Below are 21,258 nucleotides of genomic sequence, written 5' to 3' on the forward strand. Positions count from 1 at the left end.
TTTTTATAAAGTTTCGATGTATTTCATTTTTCGCACATATCCAACAATATTTACAACTATATTTCTTAAGTAATGGTTAAAAAAAAAAAAAAAAAATTCTTAGGTAATTTATTTATTTTTTTAAAATGATCTCTTTTGTTTTAATGTTTCGCTTTTACTGAAAAAAAATTTCTGAATCCGTCTTACTTCTTCGCCCCCCTCAATCCAATTTCGCTCCGTCCCTGACAGTACCCAAGATGACATTGCACTATAATAATAATAATAATAATAATAATAATAATAATAATAATAATAATAATAATAATAATAATAATAATAATAATAATAATAATAATCATAATAATAATAATAATCATAATCATAATCATAATAATAATAATAATAATAATAATAATAATAATAATAATAATAATAATAAAGAAATATAAATAGCAATAAAAGAAGAAATTCGAAACAGTGCACCTTTATCGTGTCTAGCATTTCCGCTCTCGTCGTCTGTGAGCAGAGCTTCAAACTTTACCAGAAAATTTGCAGCACAAACTCTCCAATGGCTGCATGTAAGTTATCACACGCTCTCCGTTGCAGCTAACACTTATTTTTGCTGTTGCAAATTTAAATTTTGAATATCTAATTTAATCTCATTTAAATACAATGCTAGATTATATATTGCCTTGTCTTAACGAATAAGTTTAATTTTTTGTTCAGAGTTCCGGTGGGTAGTAATTCAATGTTCTTTTGATAATTCCTCTGTAATTAAATCTTGAATTTTGCTGATTTTGGAACCTTTTTCTTTCCGCCAGGCAGTTTAGGGGCTTCAAGTTTTAAGATAAGAAATCTAAATTTGGGTTATGGTGGACCCAAAGTGACTAGATCGTCTGGTGTAAAACCAAGGTCTTTGGTTGGGTATAATGGTCTGGTCATATCCCCCAATACAAAGAAACCATTTATTAGGCGGCGGTGTTTGGGCTCTGAAGTTCAATGTGAGTAATTTTTGGTTTTGATCACTATTTTTATTTGGCTGCATGCAATGCTGCTTTTTGAATGGTTTGAAGGTTGCATTGAATCTTGTATTCTCTGTTCTTAAAATTTGAATGGTGTAAGTGTGTTCATTCTCTCTATGGGTAGCCCAGTCTCAGTCTCATCATTTTTGAGTAACAAGGGAAACTTGTGGCCACTACCTGAGGTTGTGTACTGGGTAAACCCCACTCTATGACCCTAGTAAGCAAAGGATCACAAGAAGATAAACCAGGCTAGGTTGTCCATAGCTGGACGACTCAAACCAAGAAGGCCAATAGGCTGCTCCCATTGGGAGTCGAATTTGTAACCTTGTGGATACCAAGTCAACAGCTTGACCAAATTGGCTGGGTTTGCCCCCTTCACCATTTGAATGAGGGTTACTTGTCAAGCTTTGTCTAATACTTTCTGCTGCATTCTAAAACGAAATGAACTTTTAACAAGATTTATCCATGAGTTATTGCACTCATCACTAGTTTACTGCAACGACTGCTCTGACATAATTATGCAATTTTCACTTGTCATCTGATTACATTTTTAGAGCATACAAATACGTTTAGTCACAACACATCAACATCCCAATCCAAGAAATAAATGTTAATTATGTTTTGTTAATGCAGTGACCGAATGCAAACATGGAATTTCTTATGCTTTCTGCTGTTCAGACTTGTGCGAAGTTCTCAGACATTATTTCAAATGCCTGTTTCACACTGCTTTCTTTTTCCATTGGCATACATTATAATCGTATTTCATTACTGCACCAACCATCAGGAAATTTACTAAATGTTCAGTTGGGAGGTGACTCCTACTGGTTAACATACAACATAGACATTAAACTTTGGAAACACATGCTTTCATGTTCATACTGCTCATATACATTTTAGTACGCAGTTTGAGTTTACTGTGTCCAATAACAGTTTCTAGCCTTTGTTTATCTTAGCCATTTTTCCTCACCACTTGTTATGAATGAATACTACAGATTGCAAGTGTATTATACTAAGAATGATGAATGAAAATGCAAGAAATCTGATTTTGTTTCTGTTCAAATACAGCTAGTTCAAGTTCAGATGAAAGTCTCGAGAAGGCCATTTCTTCTGATGGAGCTATCCCACTGGTTCCAAATTCAAATGATGTAAGCTTGTTGTATTGCTACCCGTACTCTTATGGGGTACAGTTGCCAGTCTTTGTTGGAAGCCTTTAATAATATACTACCAAATTTTTTGAGGAGAGAAATTTGCATATCTTACAATTCCTTCACTCATAAAATTGTAACTGACTACCTGAAAATCAAAGAGAAACAGTACCACCTCTGTAATTACCTTTTATAATCCTTCATTCACGTGGAAACCGACTCTTTCCTGCTGCTTCAAGTTCTCAACTCTGAAGGGGGAGACTCTTCTTTTGATTTAGTTGTTCTTGAATCATGATGTTAAAGAAATGTTGAATCACTTTTCCCATGCATTTCTTTCTTTTGTTAAACGAACTGTGAACCGGACAGCCCACATGATAGCTCGGGAGTCCAGTTCTATGACGGTTTTAAGGAGTGGTTTTCTTCCCCTCCTTCGTTCATTTGTAGTACTTTGTATATGGATCTTAGTTAATGAATTCCCCTCTTTATTCTAATCCTGGTACTTCATTCAAGGTTTTGCAACTTTTGATATTCAGTTTATATCTCAGTCTATGCTATTCTGCAATTTTTATGCAGTTGGGATCTTCAATAAGTTTAACTGGTGATGCACTCAACTTCAAGCAAATAATATACAATTTGCAATCGTCACCACATAAAGAACCTTTACTTATCTACACATTGCCATATTTGCACACACAATTTGTTTAATTTTCATGTGTTTTTGTTTTACAGGTTGAATCATTCCTGGCAGAATTATGTGATACAACCTCAATTGCAGAAATTGAACTAAAAGTATGCCTGTCTAAATCTTGTTTAATCATACTTTACTAAAGATTTCCTCATTCTCGTCTATGCTTATTTGTAGTTCCTAATGTTTATTCATATTCATCTTGTATGAAGGGATGAAGCTAGTTTCTTGCCCCCGGGGCATAGCTCAATGGTCGAAAGGTTGAGTGTGGCTGTAGTGACCCAGCAAATACCCGGGTTCGAATCCTCAATGGGGGAGGATCTCAGCCTTGGGGCAAAAAGCAAGCACTCAAACCCTGCCTCATTGAGGCACATCCCCCGATTTACCTCCTCTCACAATCCCCAGGGTTAGGGGGGTGAGGAGCCCTCAGGTTTAGGGTTTAAACCTATGAAGCTAGTTTCTTTTGTTATCTACTTCCAATACACCTTTATTTTGTATTTTTCAGCTTGGTGATTTCCAGTTATATGTGATGAGGAACTTAAATGGTCACATTACAACTTCGCATCCTCCAATTTCTGTTCCCGTTAGTTCCGCCCAAAACTTCGAGATGCCTAGTTCAAATGGCCCTGCTCCTGCACCATCTCTAGCCATCACGAAATTAGCATCATCAGATGGGATTGGGACATTGCTTGATAAAGCTGCAGATGAAGGTTTAGTGATAATTCGATCCCCTAGGGTGAGAGTTCGCTATGAATATTTTTCTGCAAATGGTACCCGTATGTTCCTGGCACTAAAAGTTTTTGTGGAATGACAGGTTGGCTTTTTCAGGAGATCTAGGACTATAAAGGGAAAGCGTGCACCTCCATCTTGTAAAGAGGTATCCGCCTTCGTATTTTAATTTTTCCTTGCATATATAGGGAGCTAATACAATGCCCGGTGTTCTTGGATAGTGAAATCTTTGAAATATTACTTATTGAACTTTGGCGACCGGTTTCTTAAAATCCATTCCAGCTTAAACAACATCTCGACTATCTCTTTTTCTTGTCCTCCTTTCTGTAATCTCTGCTTGAAGAAGCATTGCATGATATACACTCTCAAGTGTATGACTGTATGACCCTCTCAAGTCTCGAGTTCTCTGTTCTGGACATAAACTCTATAACCTTTATTACCACTTATTAACAGAAGCAACAAGTGAAGGAAGGCCAAGTAATCTGCTACATTGAACAACTTGGCGGGGAGCTCCCTGTTGAGGTTGGACTTTTATTTAAACATGATTTGACTATTGAGTTGGATTATGTCGAGATAATACAATGTTATCTATTCCCTTTTCTTTTCAGTAGTAAATAATCATGCCTTACTACTAATTCACTCGTTTCTTTTATGCCTCGAAATTTCTTCCAGTCTGAAGTATCCGGGGAGGTCATCAAAGTATTGGTAGATGATGGAGGTATGCTTCTTAGTCGTTTCATAATAATACTCGTATACCCCGTTGCTTTGTGATGTGATGTTACTTCTTTTGATTGAACAGCTCCAGTTGGATACGGTGATCCTATAATCTCAATTCTTCCTTCTTTCCCTGGCATTAAAATTTAAAAGCCTCCGCAGATGAAGTGAGTTCAGGCATGGAGATCAAAGTTTTCTGGCGTTGTAAAAAGCGGTTTTTTCCCATATGGATTATGAGATCACTGTTTTGCAGATTATGACATAACAAATGCTGCCTATGACATGCATTGTATTATTTTGAGGCTTCTCATTAACTCATTTTGGTTTATAATCCAACTGCAGAGTTTATTAGTTTCCTCATTATTTTTGATATTTTATGTTTGATTTAACAGCGTTGTTAAGCTATATAACTGTTTGATCCCTTAGGACGAGTTAGGTAGTCTCCAATGGCTTGGGATTTTATGCTAAGCACCAATAATAATAATAGTGTTCAAATAGGTCCTTGAATTGCATGCGAAAATGTAATTGGAGCATCTAACTTTAAAAAATTACCTTAGTTTCTTATTTACAAAAGACGAATTTTTTTTTTTTTTTTTTGTCCTTTGATTCCCACATCCAGGTGTAATAAGATGATAAATGCTTGAATAGGTAAATTATGGTGACTCAGTATCATATTGAGGGAGAGGATGAGTTCTAATGTTGATAAAGAGTCCATCACATTAAGGGTGTGTTTGGTTCGCACATAGGAATCGGAATCGGAATGGGTATCAAATACTTGGTAATGGTAATGGGTTTTGATGAACGTATTTAACATGTTTGGTAGTAGGGTGGAATGGGAATGGTTACTAATAGTAGTGCTTGAAAATGAATAAGGGAATGAAACCCTTATTGTATTTGGGTATGGATTTTCCAATTGATGGGGTATTCGAAACCCATAGTAGTATTCTAAAAACCTATCAACCAAACAACAACAATCACTTTCATACCCATTCCTATGGGCAAAACCCACCAACCAAACACACCCTAAGTGTTAACTCTTACAGTGTGGTTGTCAAGGTGTTATTCTTCTTGCAAGGTGAATTCAGGTCCACCGAGTAAGTTGTGCTCATGTTACTAGAAGGTGGACCTAGGTTCACAGAATAATTTTTTGCAAAAGATGGGGGTGTAGGTTTTTTCTTGTTTTTAAATTTTATTTAAAATTTACAATTATTTAAATAAATATAAAATAATTTTGTAATAGAGATAACCCTCACAATTACATTTTTTTTGTGTGTATATAATTCAGTGATTTATTTGAGAATTGAGTTAATTTCATTTTTGTCTTAAATTTATAGGTGACGGTCTACTTTTAGTCTTTTTTTTTTTATCTGAACATTCATTTTTGGTCCTAGTATTATTGTGACATGACCAATTTTGGTCCTCTACCAATCAAATTGTTAAAATTTCGTTAAATAGAAGGACATTTTGATCGTTTAATACAAAAGTGCGTTGACCCGTTATATTTTTATGTTAATTTTTTTTTAAAAAAAAAATCATAATTGAAGAGCAAAATGTCATTGTATTTAACGAAATTTCAATGATTTTTTTTTATAAAAGTTTTTTTTATAAAGGATTAAAATTGATCATGTCATAATAATACTAGGACTAAAAATAGATATTTTAATAATAAAAAAAAAAAAAAGACTAAAATTGGACTACCACCTATTACCTATAAATTAGGACAAAAAATGAAATTAACTCTTTGAGAATTATTACAACTCAAAAAAAAACCGCAGTGTACAGAGCAGCTCTATATATAGTGTACATTGTTGACGGACTTTCACATGGATTGACGCCCTTTGTAAAAGTCAAGTCATCTGGCGCATTTCGTCGAACATTTGGTGCTCACCTCTCCTGGCGATTTGAAGTTTCAGGCGCGGGAAATCATTAGGTCAAGAATTTTGAACTTTCGTCTGGCGAAGAAATGGGAGATTATCCTGATGATGATGATGAATCTAGGTCTCGCCAAAAATCCAGATCCTCTGAAATGCATCATCGTCTTCCAGTTCATACTTCGGATGGGGGCATGCGTTTCGATGCACAAGAAGCATGCCGTCGCTTTAGCAGGGGCCAATGTGCAAAGGGTGAACTATGCCGTTACGCGCACGTTATCGGGAATGTCAGGGGAACTGAAGGCGAGAGAGGCCATTGGGCAATGAGTCAGAGGAGAACCGAAAGGGTGAATTTCTGTCAGTTTTTCCTTGGTGGTCTGCCATGTCCGTACGGTAGCAAGTGCCGTTTTCTCCATGAAGCTAGCGGAAACCAGGGTGACTCGAGCATGTGCAGCGAGTTCAGGGAGAGCTCTGCAATATGCATTGCAACTAACAACGATGAACGCAGATCGAAGAGACTTAATGTGCGTCAGAATCCCAATCCGGTCTGGGCGAAGACAAAGCTTTGTTTAATGTGGGAGAAAATGGGCAGCTGCTGGTATGGTTCCACCTGCACCTATGCTCATGGAAATGCAGGTATCTGGTAACATCTTTATAATTGTTTTTGTTTCTTTGGAGCTATTGAAAAACTGGCCGATATTATCCAAGAGTTTGTATTAGATCAATAGGGATTTCTACCAAGAGTCAAAACTTGGCTGCTAGGTCAAACAGCTTGACTAATATGACTGAGGTTGGAATTGTTCCTGTAAACCTCCAATCACTATCCGAGGGAGATTGCATTAAGTCAATAAGCGAGTCGATTCCAGTGAGAGTCGAAAGTTAACAACCTGACCAACATGGTTGGGATTGGAGTTGTTCCCTCTATCTAGAAACCCCCAACCACTATCCGAGGAGAGTGTGCATTAGGTCAATAAGTCACTCCTGTGGTTACAACTTGGGTGGGGTTGACACTTAATTCTCTGTTATAATAGCCTTAATCTTTGTTCAGTTGAAGAGTTTCTGAACCTTTGGTGCCTGACTGCCTGTTAATCTGGATAGAACTGCGCAATATTGATTACCCAAATCCACTGGACTCTTCAAGAGGCCATGACGTCGATACTGCATCAAAGAATACAGAATCTGGGACTGTGCAGCATGGCAAGCAGTTCTTGTTCAAATGGACAGATGTCAGGAAGGTCAGCCAAGTCTATGCTGATTGGATAGATGATGATGATGATGCATCAGGCAAAGATGGAGATGGTAACTAACTGAGATTATTAAGTATGCAAATGGAAACACTGTTTTTATTTTTTAGGTAGTAGGAACATATGTCTTTGCCTGCACTGCATTTTTGTCTTTTCACATTAGGAAGCTGCTTCAAGTTTTGACATATGCTGTTTTCCTTGTTGCATAGAATCTGTATATAATTGGGGGATAAACCTAAACAGCAATACTTGAAGGGGAATTCATATAAATGAAAATAGTTTTTGCTTCTTGAGTTGTTGACAGGAGCCATGGTATATTTACTGTCTCATCTTTGACAATTAACAAAGTGTTCACTTTGTCTGACACAACTTTAGCTCTATGGGCTTGACTGACTGATGCTATTAACAGTTTGTTTCAATATCTTACATTTGAAATAAAGAACATTACTTTACACCCACTCCACTCATACCCCTCCACAATTGCTCCAAAACTATTATCATCTGTGCACACTAGGGTTCTTTACATCTTTCAGCAGACAGCGCGTACTTAACAGTTGACCGTGCCAATGCATCCAGTGGGTCGATGCATTTCTTGAGCAGGGGATCATCCGGAGGCAAAACTTCGCACATGTCATCTGAGGCGATTATCACAGTGTTGACAGCTCTCACCAAGAGCACCTGTAACGCGATTCTGAACAGGTTTTGTGCCCCTTCTATGTCCTTTCTGGTTAGGGCTTCCACTGCAGGGATAATTGTGTGTTCTATGGTTGCCTTATCTGGTACTACAACCTCAAAACCCTACAGGATTACTAAAAAATTTCAGGAACCCTTCAACAATTATACCTAGACTAGATCATAACTTGTTCAAAAACAGTGATTATAGTTAGCAGAAGAACTAAACAAAATTTTGTCAACGATTACTATAAATTCTCGATCAAATGTTGCTGCATATGAGAAAGAAGTATTCATCATTATTGAGTGATCAATATTATAGTCTAAAACAGTGCAAATAATGGGCTTGCTACCTCACTTTGAAGCTTTTGCTGGTAAAAAGCAGCGGTGAGATCAGTATTGGTAGCCAGGACGCCAATGCGCAGAGGGCTTCCTGCTTCAAGAGGCCTCAGTTTAGCTTCCTTGAGCTCCTTGGCTACACACTCACCCATATGCAGAAAACAAACCGAGGATCCATCTGCAACATCCTCGTACCATGAATGTGCAATGTGGCACGGCATAACAATGCACTGCGCTCCAGACCTCTCAAGAAACATCCTTTTACGCCTCAAACTGTCCACGATTGAGCTGTGATCCCTCTTAGGTTGCCTACTTCTACCACTACCGGTAAGGAAAGGGAGTGAACTCCTTTCATAGGATAAGATCTCCTTGCTCAGCAGTGGATCAGAGCAGAGGACAAAAGGGAAACCATTTTCCCTATCCTTTAACCCGTATTTCACAAGCTTCTTAACAAAATTCAGAGTTGAATCCACAGACACTCCTCCAATGATCCCTACAGCATTTTGTTGAGTGAGCAGAGAAACGCCTGACGCCTCACCGCCACTACAATCTGCATCTGAGGGAAAACTCTTCCTGGAGTTGTTTATATTACCACTTTGTTCAGTTTTGGGCATAATTGAAAAAGGGGACATGGCAAGAACTTGCCATCTCCTTGTTCTAACCTCACTCCTTTGAACACTCTTGCAACCCACCATATGTGATGGGTAGTTCAGTGAATGGAAAGACATTGCCATGCTCAAATATATAAAACTCACAACTAAACCTAATTCCCAAATATGACAGATAAAACTTCTCTGTGCAAGAAAACCAATTCCAATTTCAATTTCAATTACCTCCTTGAAGATGCTCCTTGGAAGATGCAAACACCAGAGGTGTTCGTTCAAGATTCCCAAATTTCAACTCAAATCCCAAGTATAAACCCTAAATTTCACAATTGTGGGGCAGTAGAAGCAGAGGGTACACCTCAAAAACTGCAGACTTTGTTGCAAAAACTAGAAACAAGGAAAATCCACCACAGTAACAAAGTAAAACACTGAAAACCCAGTATCTGTATGTACTGATTCAAGAAGGTTCCATAGCCAAAATAACAATAATCACTTAAAAATGAAAGATAAAGATCAGAAGAAGAAATTATGGAAAAGCAAGTGGGGGGTGGGCTCCAAAAATGCAACAGCCAATTACAGGAGATCATTACTGGGGGAGAGTTGGTGTAAAAAGGAATCTCTTTGCCACGTTTAATCAGTCGGTACAGAAAGGACTACTTTCTGTAACAAGTAACTAGAAGACAAAAATCTTTGTTCCTTTGTGAAGATCCTTCGTCACTTGTTCTTCACTACCACTGCTTCTCAGCATGGTGTGCATGTTTTATTGTTGGACTTGGGACATCATTTGTGGGCCCTTGGTTTCCACAGCCTAGTATGGCCAACTTGTGTTCAAACCCAACTAAAATTAGCCCAACCTTGGTTCCAAGTTTGACTCTCTATGGGAGCAGCCTATTGGCCTTCTTAGGTTGAGTCGGTCAGCTATGTGTAATTCAGGTACGTTTACCTCATTGTAGTTCTTTGCTGACTATCGTCACAAGGCAAGCTTTACCCAATATACAACTTCGAGTAGAGACTTCAAGTTTCCATCATCATCAAAAAAAAAAAAAAAAAAACAATTACAATGCATTCTAATGCGCCAAGTAGCGCTATGTCAATTTATACCGGATATAGTCATCCTTGGTGATGCGGCTGGATACTGTGAGGATAAGTGGTAGAAAGTATTTGATGTAGATCAAATAACATATAAGATTGTACTCGGTAAACTGGAGTAGAATGGTATGATACCAAATGAGAATATTGATTTGTTTATTAAAATTGAGCTAATAGCAGCAGGACAAACTAATTGTTTTAAAGTTACAATGTTACATTTAAAGATCAAGTGTTTTTTTTAAAAAAAAGTAAGATCAAGTGTATTTGTGCTTTCTTTTACTAAAGATTCCAAGTGTGAGGAAGAGCTTTCTCACATCCTTTCTGATTGAAAAGAAAGCAGAAACCAAAGCAACAAACATTGCTGGGAATATTAACACACTTGTTGAAGCATCTTTGCCAAAGATTGCTTGTTTCTTGACACCCCAAATGATAAGCAGCAACCCAAAGAGGCTAAGCCTCCCTGACTTCTTAATCACACCCAAGACTGCCCCAGCAACACACAAGTAACTCCCTGCCAAAATCTGGTTCGAACAAAACACCACAAACACAATTACTTTTAAGGTTACATTCTGTCGACATAATTAGCTCTTAAGTCAGCTGATAACTAAACGTGATGTGTGAGAGTTACATTTTGTCAGCTGTTAAGTCAGTCGATAACTAAACATGATGCGTGAGAGTTACATTTTGTTTGACATAATTAACTGTTAAGTCAGTAGCAAGATAACTAAATGTTATGCGCGAGAGTTAAAGAAGTAGACGCACCTCTAGATGATTGAGGCCCAATGTTGGAAGGGTTTGTTTGGAGTTGATGAAGTTATGGATATGGAGAAAGTTGTCATAGCTTGGGATGGGCTTCTTGTTGACAAGAGCTTTTGCCATGGCTCCTGGATAGAGAAGTGGCTTTACCATAGCTGCAGGGAGGATTTCACTGCCAAATAGTTGATATAATGTGACTTCTATAGGTGTTTTGCATGTGCCAATTTTGCATCGGAATCTGCAACATCAAAACCTCAAACTTTCAAAACAGTTAATTCAAATACGTACTAGAAATCCATTGAAACTATTTCAAGCTATAAATAATATATGAAATATTATATATATATATATATACGCATACTGTTTAGTGAGTATTTTGATTTCCTATTAAGGAGAGTTGGGTATCTGATTTATCTGACCCATTAGCGTCCCTAATTTCATCAAATAGATTAGATTTACATAATTGGAGAGTGGTATAACATATGCAAGATACAATTAAGATTAACTAAGAAGATTAAAGAATATGAGTATCTTAATTATATGGTAAAAGGGTGAGAAATCATTACCTGAAAAGAGGAACCTGCAAAATAATGACAAGAAAATAAATTTGAGATGCGATTCGAGAGACGAATTTTGCTTGTTTCTTAGAAGATGAAGCCATGGCAGAAAAATGTACTATCTGTCTATCTCAATGAAAGAAAAATGTATAATCATTGACATTCTTAATTTCGTCAAATAGATTTAGGTTTTACATATGCAAAATACAATTAAGATTAAAAAGTATGAGTATCTTAATTATTTGGTAAAATGTGAAAAATTATTACCTGAAAAGAGGAACCTGCAAAATAATAATAAGAAAATAAATTCGAGATGCGATATGAGATACAAATTTTATCCGTTTCTTAGAAGACCACGCCATGTCAAAATAAAAATAGTACTATCAATCTATCTATCTCAATGAAAGAGGAATGTATAATGAAAAACATTTATTAGAATACCAAATACATAAATTAATCTTAGAATTTTACAATTTGTATAAACTTTTAGGCAACCCCATTACCTTATGCAATGAAAGCAAGGATGTGAAAATTTATAATAACACGAAAATTACGTAGCGAATCAAACTTTCTTCACTTGGATAGTTTTCACATTAAGAAAGTTGAATTACTTTGTTCTATGATTTGTAAATTATTATACTGATTTATCTGATATATATACTTTCAAACAATGATTATGAGTTTCTCTCATTAGAAAAAACGTTAAAAAAGATAGAAGAATGAATTAATTTAACAAAAATACTAGATGCATGTATTCTTAAAATTATACTCTCAATTTGTACTCTTATTTATGTTTAAATTTGATTGAAGGAAGAAAGAAAAAGAATGAATAAACATCATGGGCCCTACTAAATTAAACAATCAAATCATGTCATATTATAGAGAGTGTAAAATGAGAGTATTTTTTTTTTGAAAGTAAATTTATAATTACCCTTAATTTAAATAATACGACTTTATATATGTTGAAAAAAAGACAAAAAGGCTAAGGAACCTGTATTGTTCGGCACATTGTCCTATAATGGAGTTTAATCGTTATTGTACGCACTAAATTAGGTCCGGTTTGGTAAAATAGTTAATTTATTAATTAATTTTGATTTATTTGACCATTATTAGTTGTATGACTTTGTTAAATAATTAATATGAGTGTTTAATTAATTAGTTTTTTGTAATAATTTTTGCTCTAAAATGTTAAAACTCAAAAAGTTATTCAAAGTAGCTTTTTCAATTAGCTTATTTAAGGAAGTCATTTGTATGTAATCAGCTAACAGCTAACAACTAATTTACCAAACACTTTTCTACAATCAGCTAATGTTATCAACTAGTTAAACTCACTAACCAAATTAGCTAACAGCCATTTACCAAACACCTCCATTGTCTCACAAACTCATCTAACGGGAGTTGAACCCACTACTACCGACAACAATAGTTATTGCATGGACCGTGGTCCACATAGCTGTGTAGACTATGGTCCAAAAACGATGTAGTTTTGTTTAATTTTATTTTATTTTTTGCGCGCCCAGTTGCAACATACATTTTTATAATTCATAACGTACATTATTCTAAGACATAGTGTACATTATTCTAAAGCATAATGTACATTATTGTAAAACATAATGTACATTATATTACCCCATGTGTTTTATTATTCTAACACATAATGTACATTATTCTAATACATAATGTACATTATTTTTACTCATAATATTCACGACGATGTTTTTGGACCATGGTCTACACAATAATTTGCCAACTGAAATAGATTAGTTTTAGAAAAAATTACACTTTTCGTCCTAAATTATAAGATAATTGTAGAATTCGTCCTTAAGTGTTGATTTTACTCACTATTCGTCTTTAAGCTATCATTGGAGTTGCACTTTCCGTTCCTTTACTAACAAAACATTAGGGACAGAAAGTGAGTACTAGAATTTAACTTAGAAACCAAAACACTGCTGGAAATCAGCGATTTTCCGACTACCTCAAAATATAGTCGCAAAACGTGAATTTTTTTCCTTTTTTCGTCAAGTGCTAGAGTGGTCGGAAATTTCCGACCACACGCAAAGGTGGTCGGTAGTTTTTACGATTTTTTTCCAGCCGAGTTCGGAAGAATTACGACCACCTTTGTGGTTGGAAATTTCCGACCACTCTCTTGGCAAGTTGTCGGAAATTGCCAACCACTCTTTGGAAGTGGTCGGAACGCCCCTGCGTTAATTATTTTAAAAAATTGACTTTTTTTCGGACCACCAACAGGTGGTGGTCAGAAATGCCTTTATATTTACCCCTGCGCAATAGACTTTCTGTCCAATTTTCATACTTTTTCTTTTACCCCTTTCTACATATTTCTTCATTTTTGCTGGATGTTTTTTGCTAAACCACTCACAATAGTGTAGAAATCAAGCAAGGTATGTATAGATATACTTAGAACTTCTATTTATGTCATTTTTTTTTTTTTTTAGATCTAGCTAGTTTGAACCTTTTTGTACTTTTTTTTTTTTTTTGCTTGTAGGAGATTTTTAGCTATAGTGTTGAAATCAAGCTAATGTATGTATACATATTTTTAGAATTTCTATTTATGGCATTTTTTTTTTTTTTTTTGTAGATCTAGGTTTAATTTTTTGTATATATTTTTGTGAATACATTTTAAATTTATTTATTTAAGTGTGTGCATGTGTGTGTGTGTAAAATTTATTTATTTATTTATGTGTGTGTGTTTAGAATTATTTGTATATTTATGATTTTTTAATTTTGAATTTTAATTTATATGTTGTGTATTTATTAGTATGTTGATAATATAATTATTTATATATGTTGTATTTGTATTATATATACTTTTGCAGTTGATTTACATGGCTAATATACCTGAACATCGAAAATGGATGTACAACCGATGGTTACCAGGAAGAAGGAGGTACACTAATGAGTTTTTAACGAGTGTTGAGAAATTTACAAATTATGCAAACACACTTCATGTTTACGAGGTTTCAATGGAGATTAGGTGTCCATGTAGTAAGTGTAGGAATTGTTGGATATTGGTGAATAAATCGATACACAAAATATATATAAAAAATATATAATTGTCCCGAAAAATGGAATTTAATTTATACAAAATTAATTCCAACCAATTTTGGTACGAAACCAAAATTACATATATATACAACGTATATATATATTAACCAAATAGGGATTTATTTTATCAAAATAATCCCACCACAACTAGTACGAAACTGTTACACGGGACTTAATTTCCAGAAATTAATCCCACCACAACTAGTACGAAACTAGTACAAGGATTTAATCTATCCGAGATTAATCCTATCCCTAGGTCCGAAACCAAGAACAAAAAAAACAAGATACGGGTTTCTAACCTGAGGTTTCAACCCAACGCGAAGAAACAAGAAGAAGCATAGGAAGCCCGAGTTTTGTGTACACACACTCTCCTTAAAACCGATTCGCCACCTCCCGAGGGTGCTAGGATCGTTGTGGCGTCAGTCTCCCTGGATAAAACGGACTACGACTTTGGCGTTCGAGCACTCCAACCCAAAGCCCGGCGAACTAGAACACAAGTTGAGCACTCCGATGTTTTATGGAATTATGTTGGCAAACAATTTTCTCTTTGAAACCAAGAATGACAGTTGAGAGAAAAATAAATTGTTTTGAGACTTTCAAAATCATGTGAAAAAACATTCTGCCAACATAACAAGGTTATATAGGAGAAGGGATTTAATAGCATCATCATGGCACATTAACCAATATAAATCCAAGATTTAATAATTGGATAATAACGTTTGAAACGGTCGTAATTATTATCGTAATAATTCCAACGGTCACGAACTTAATACGCGATTAATTCGTACCGACCACAACGACCCATTTCAAAATATCTGAGTGACCGAGAAGTCCGTACAAACCCGAAGGTTTAACGAATTGGGACTGAAAATCACACCCGGTGGTTCACACGCACCGAAACGGTGCAGCACGAATCAATGCATATAGCATTGACTCGTGCCAACTCATGTTGCTGAGCACGAAAGGAGCTCATTACACGAAAGGAGCTCATCACACGAAAGGAGCTCTATTTCCAAAAGCACGAACTGTGCTTAAATCCCAAATCATTAGTTAATTAAGCTTTCAAGCTTAATTACCCCTCTTAAGCTTAATCTTTCAAGCTTATAACGAATCAAGCTTGATAACCAAATTACGAATTGCTAAATTAATTAGCAATTTAGCTTAAGAGTTCGGCTTCTCTAAAATAGGTTCACTTTGAGAATCAATTTCTCATTCACTTATTACCCATTTTGAGCGTACATTATATCAAATTCTTCGTCTCACTACGAAGAACCCGAATCCACTTTGACCCGACCCAAATCGGAAGTGGATCCCACATATATTTGTACCACAAAATAATCACTCAAAATGCCATTTTTGCTAAAAATTCCAACAGGAATATAATAGAGTACACTAGTCTAAAGATGATGTTCGTGTTTATTTGTATAAGAAGGATTTTGAACCGAATTATTGGGTTTGGACGTGTTACGATGAGCTTCCCCCTTCAATACAACCGCATATGAATGAGGGCCCTAGTGAAAATAATTAGTATGAACATATGATTTTTGATGTATCTGGTCCATCATTTTTTCCACTAAATGCCGAGAATGGCCAAGATGAAGAGCCACATAGTAGTGCTAAAAACTTATATGATTTGTTAAATGCTGCGGGACAACCTTTATCAATGTTAGTGAAGTAATAGAGCTGTCATATACATTGAGGATGATGAATATCAAAATAACTTTTAATATACCGCACTAGCAATGTATCATATATTTCAGTATATTAACCATTTGATGGGTCCCGATAATCGAGTACCTACCAGGTATTATGATGCAAAAAAAATTACTTATAAAGCTTGGTCTTGACATGAGAATATTTATTGTTGTGTAAATAGTTGTATGTTGTACTGTAAGTCTGAAATAAATGACAAGCACGGTAAGTTTTGTGGTGAGCCAAGATTTAAACCACGCCCACATGGATGTACTCGTGCAAAAGAGGTGTCATGCAAAAGAATGCATTACCTTCCTCTCATCCATAGATTGCAACATTTGTATGCATCACATAGCTCTGCTTCACACATGCGGTGGCATTATGAAAATTGCCGCGAACCTGGTGACGGTAAATATGTTACCGGTAATAATAATATCAGAATAACGGATTGTAACGATAGTTGTATTGCCTTAGTTTCAGTATAGAAAATACAGTGTGTCTTTGTCCAGAGTATTGAACATGTCCCCTCAAGCTGAGGGGAGCATCTACTTATACAAAGGTGCCAACGGTAACAACATGGGACATAAATGGGGAGCCAAGCCTTTAATTCTCTCTCATCAATGGTGGCATCGATGGTGGCTTCAATTGCAATAAAGGTGACACCTGTTGGAATTCTGTCCGTTGGAGTTTTGCCCGTTGGGTCTCCATGTGGTGCCGGGTCAAATATGGCGCCGGGTCAGATGCCCACTTATGATCCGGGTCGGGTGCCAGCCCTATTATCCTGTCACCTGGTATTATGTGTCATCCTTCAGATGGTGAAGCATGGAAGCACTTTGATATAAGGTTTCCTGATTTTGCAGCAAATCCTAGAAGCATGAGATTAGGCTTATGTTCTGATGGATTTTTCCTTTTGGTTTCAATGCGAAGCCGTATTCTTGTTGGCCTGTTATGGTTGTTCCGTGTAATCTCCCACCTTCAATGTGTACGACTACACCATCCACATTCTTAACATGTATTATTCATTGAAAAAAGAACTCAAAAGCCAATATTGATGTCTATTTGCAGCCTTTAATTGATGAACTTCAATTGTTATGGGAAACAGGTGTCTTAACTTATGATTCATCATTGAAACAAAATTTTATGATGCGAGCTGCATTAATATGGAACATCAATGACTTTCCTGCGTACGGTATCACTGAAACAAAATTTTATGATGCGAGCTGCGTTAATATGGACCATCAATGACTTTCCTGCATATGGTATGTTATCTGGATGGCAGACAGCCTGAAAACTAGAATGTCCTTATTGTCTTCAGTATTATATTCTAAATCATTTTATTTGAAAAATGGTCATAAAACATGTTGGTTTGATTGTCACCGTTAATTCCTTTCAATGAATTACTCTTGGAGGAAGAATCGAGATGCCTTCGTCAAACGACGGGTAGAGAAATCAATACCTCCACCAATTAGGACAGGGAATGAGTTTTTTCATTGTTTGGAAAATATCCCAAGAATTATTGATGATCCAATTGATCGCATTGAGGGATTTGTACAGTCACCAAGCATAGTTTGGTCCCTAGCTTTAATATTCTATCGGCAGCTAACGGAAAGCTTAAAAATAATTTAATAATAGAAGGTTAAAATAGAAATTTCAAATTATAATCCCCTTCTTATGTTGAAACCCATTGCGCAACCGTCATTATTTTCTTCTTATATCTAACGGAAGTAGGAGATTTCAGAGCTTGGGATGAAAAAGACCTTCGATTGTAGGTATAAGAAGAAAAGAATGACTGTTGTGCAACGAGTTTCAACATAAAAAAGAAGATTATAATTTGAAATTCCTATTTCACCCTCTATTATTAAATTGTTTTTAAGTTTTCACAAAATATTAACGCTAGGGACCAAACTCGCCAATTTGCTCATAACTGAGGGACTAAACTCGAAAACGGCCATAACTCAGGGACTGAATCGAAACTTGGTTATAACTCAGGGACTGAAGATGCAATTTTCCCATATATATATATATATATATATATATATATATATATATATATATATATATATATATATATATATATATATATATATATATATATATATATATATTTATTTATTTATTTATTTATTTATTTATTTATTTATTTATTTATTTATTGGGAGGGAGAAGAAAACGGCGTACTGTATCATCTGTTTGGCCTTTGGGGTCTTCAAAGTTCCAAGAACCGTTTAACAGACAGAACAAAAATGGAATCTTATTTGAAAATGTAATCTGAGGGTCACATGTTACGTAAGTTACATTTCGGCTGATGTGGGTCACATTTTCCTAGGAGAAATCATTATTCATAATTCATCCCATCAACAATTATTGTCAACTTGCAGCCTGCAAGAGATTGAATCATATTCTGTTGCACTGCAACTCCAACGTTTTTTTTTGAGAAAGCAACTCCAACGTTGTATTCTCAATTCTTAAACTTAAACTATGCTGCTAATTAACAACCTTAGACCACCACCATTGATGGTATCTCAATTCTGGTGATATGTGGAGCACCCTTCCTTTTGATCCCCTGTCTGTCATCTTCTCTTATCTCTCCCCGGATTCTTTTGCCCGGGCCAAGTCTGTCTGCAAGAACTGGTGCTCCTGTGCCAACTCTGCCGCCGCCGCCCCCCTGCCGCCAGAGGCACGGCGGAGTCAGCTGCCATGGTTCATTGCTTTGCCCACACGCTTCCAGAAGCTTGTCTGTTACGCCCATAACCCACTCAATAACTACTGGCACACATTACCGCTGGATTTCATCCCGTATCCATTTCGCCCCGTTGCTTCCACCGGTGGAGGTCTTGTGCTACTACGCCTTGCTAGTAGCACCACCCTTCAGCTAGCCATCTGCAATCCTTTCACCAGACAGCTCCGCCACCTTCCGATGCTAAACACCCCAAGAACAAACCCCGCAGTTGGGGTGATAGAGTCCCCCAATTCAAGCTATAGAATCTACGTGGCCGGAGGGATGTCGGAAGCAGCATCGTACGTTCCAACGTTGGAGATATATGAATCGGGTGGCGACAAGTGGAGGGTGATTGGAGCAATGCCAATGGAATATGCTGTGAGGCTGACAGTGTGGACTGCAAATGAGGGTGTGCATAGTAATGGAGTTCTGTACTGGATCACTTCTGCCAGGGCCTATAGCATAATGGGATTTGAAGTTGAGACTAAAAAATGGAGACAGTTGAGTGTACCAATGGGTGACAGGCTTGAATTCGCAGCATTATTGGTGGCAAGAAAGGGACAGCTGAGTGTTGTGGGGGGTGGGGGAGGGGTATGGGTGTGGGAGCTTGGGGAAGATGATAAGTGGAGTGTGATTGAGACAATGCCATTGGAGTTGGGAATGAGATTGTTGGGAGGGAATGGAAGTTGGGGAAATGTTAAGTGTGTAGGAGGGATTGATGGGAGGGCAGTGTATTTGTATAGAGATGTGGGAGAAGGAATGGTGGTTTGGAGGGGATGTGTGGAGAATGGTGGATGGCAATGGTGTTGGGTTGAAGGGTGTAACAGTTCAGTAAGAGAAAACCAGTTGCACAACTTCCCCATCAAAGGGCTATTGTTGCATCCTAATCTCCGCCTTTGTGCATAAATAAGAAATCCGACTGGGTCTTGATGGAATTAGTCTCAACTCGCGGGATGTGAATACCTACCTGTGCAGTATGGAGAAAAAGAACAGTCAAAACTATATATTCGTTGTAACAATAAGATGAGTGAGATTTTGTTTTAGATTCCCGGTACAAGTATTTTACCATTTACAATTTACAAGTTACATTCCTTTCCACACAATTGGTTAGAGGGATTGAATCCCACTTTTCCTGTCCCCAACAGTATGATGATAAAAACAGTAAAACATCTTAGGGGGAAAAGGTTGTATGAACATACATATATTGTAGCATGTAGAATTCACAGGGCAGATCTTCAATCAGAAGTGCAGATAGAACGACAGCAAAGATATCATGTGGAGGGGCAGCCGGGAAGTTCTTTAGATTCACTGCAGTTGCAAATGCTGTCAAACACAAACACAAACACAATAACAATAACAATAATAATAATAATAATAATAATAATAATAATAATAATAATAATAATAATAATAATAATAATGTAGCCAAGATTTTGCAGTGTTCTGAAATATAAGTGAAGAATCTGACATTCTTCATACAACAAAAGGGGCATTCAATTTCCTAGTATTACTCTCAAGTGTTCTCAGATTTTGCACAAGTCATCCCAATGGCACAGTGACAGAAGACTAATTTATTGGACAGAAACCGACACTGAATCACAAAACTAATTTTCGGGAGATTAGTGCATTCAACTGGAGAATAAAAGTGAGTTTTGAATCATTGGCCAAATTTACAAATGCAACTAAACAGAGCTGGATCATTCAAAAGTTCATTTGTACAAGTACATAGAGTTCCTTTAATAACCTCTCGAAATCATTGCCACACAAGTTCTCACCATTTCTACAATATAAGGTCCTGAGCAGTGTATGTTGGAGCAAAGGGAATTCTCATTGCTACACTATGCATCCTGAGACAAAATAAGCTTACTGGGATAGTTTTTGAGAACAAGATAGAAAATAATGGAGAGCGAAGAAACCCTTGATAACAAAGATCATTAACAACAACAAAAACAAAAACGATAAAATCTTAAATCAGAGATAAATCAATATATTGAAGTTTAGTTAACCATCAATAAGAACATTGTGGTACCTCAACCATAGACTTCCTCAATATCATCACTGCAAGCTGCAAGAACTTTTTCCCACATGACATGTACATCAACCCTCTGTAATAGTCAACTATCTTGTACTCGTAGATCTATTTTTCCCCAAGTATATCTCAGATCCTCAGAATGGGTGCTCCACCAGACATACAAGAGAGTGATGGGATTTGGGTGTGAGCCAAAGAGAACATGTTTATAATGTTGGGCTATTTTTCATGCTCTTTTTCCCCTACTTTTTTTGGTACAGATGACAGTCAAATTAGTAAGAAACCAAGACTTGAGCCTCTGCAAAGTACTACTCCATATATATGAGAAACAAGAAGAAAAGGGTCACA

General features: G+C 36.5%; 5 protein-coding genes and 1 long non-coding RNA gene across 7 annotated transcripts; 4 read left to right on the forward strand and 2 right to left on the reverse strand.

Moving 5' to 3' along the window:
* The first annotated feature begins 449 nt into the window (after positions 1-449).
* Positions 450-4,644, forward strand: LOC109146949 (biotin carboxyl carrier protein of acetyl-CoA carboxylase-like). The gene is made up of 9 exons (XM_019294596.1): positions 450-557; positions 801-980; positions 2,067-2,146; positions 2,876-2,935; positions 3,337-3,567; positions 3,646-3,708; positions 4,014-4,082; positions 4,233-4,278; positions 4,360-4,644. Exons 1-9 carry the CDS (start codon positions 548-550, stop codon positions 4,422-4,424), a joined length of 804 nt encoding a protein of 267 aa, XP_019150141.1. The 5' UTR covers positions 450-547; the 3' UTR covers positions 4,425-4,644.
* Positions 4,645-6,051: 1,407 nt separating this feature from the next.
* LOC109146950 (zinc finger CCCH domain-containing protein 39-like) lies at positions 6,052-7,849 on the forward strand. Its single transcript, XM_019294597.1, has 2 exons — positions 6,052-6,781; positions 7,244-7,849. The coding sequence occupies exons 1-2, from the start codon at positions 6,238-6,240 to the stop codon at positions 7,450-7,452; spliced, it is 753 nt and encodes a 250-aa protein (XP_019150142.1). The 5' UTR covers positions 6,052-6,237; the 3' UTR covers positions 7,453-7,849.
* On the reverse strand, positions 7,683-9,627 carry LOC109146948 (probable amino-acid racemase). The gene is made up of 2 exons (XM_019294595.1): positions 8,415-9,627; positions 7,683-8,187 (listed from the first exon to the last, which is right to left on the reverse strand). The coding sequence occupies exons 1-2, from the start codon at positions 9,132-9,134 to the stop codon at positions 7,900-7,902; spliced, it is 1,008 nt and encodes a 335-aa protein (XP_019150140.1). The 5' UTR covers positions 9,135-9,627; the 3' UTR covers positions 7,683-7,899.
* A 689-nt stretch (positions 9,628-10,316) lies between these two features.
* On the reverse strand, positions 10,317-11,808 carry LOC109146951. Of its 2 annotated transcripts, none has more exons than XM_019294600.1 (3): positions 11,675-11,808; positions 10,857-11,088; positions 10,317-10,615 (listed from the first exon to the last, which is right to left on the reverse strand). In XM_019294600.1, the coding sequence occupies exons 1-3, from the start codon at positions 11,767-11,769 to the stop codon at positions 10,349-10,351; spliced, it is 594 nt and encodes a 197-aa protein (XP_019150145.1). In that variant the 5' UTR covers positions 11,770-11,808; the 3' UTR covers positions 10,317-10,348. The 2 variants fall into 2 exon arrangements, with proteins under 2 accessions (XP_019150145.1, XP_019150144.1); XM_019294599.1 differs by lacking the exon at positions 11,675-11,808 and adding an exon at positions 11,417-11,525.
* Positions 11,809-13,715: 1,907 nt separating this feature from the next.
* Positions 13,716-14,281, forward strand: LOC109146952. The gene is made up of 3 exons (XR_002048533.1): positions 13,716-13,806; positions 13,911-13,945; positions 14,242-14,281. It is a non-coding gene; the product is annotated as an uncharacterized LOC109146952 (long non-coding RNA).
* Positions 14,282-18,606: 4,325 nt separating this feature from the next.
* LOC109146946 (protein UNUSUAL FLORAL ORGANS-like) lies at positions 18,607-20,100 on the forward strand. The gene has a single exon (XM_019294594.1). The coding sequence runs from the start codon at positions 18,699-18,701 to the stop codon at positions 19,785-19,787; it is 1,089 nt and encodes a 362-aa protein (XP_019150139.1). The 5' UTR covers positions 18,607-18,698; the 3' UTR covers positions 19,788-20,100.
* Positions 20,101-21,258: the final 1,158 nt, after the last annotated feature.

Source organism: Ipomoea nil, unplaced genomic scaffold, assembly GCF_001879475.1.
Source record: "Ipomoea nil cultivar Tokyo-kokei standard unplaced genomic scaffold, Asagao_1.1 scaffold1952, whole genome shotgun sequence".
In the NCBI taxonomy this organism is placed as follows: domain Eukaryota; kingdom Viridiplantae; phylum Streptophyta; class Magnoliopsida; order Solanales; family Convolvulaceae; genus Ipomoea; species Ipomoea nil.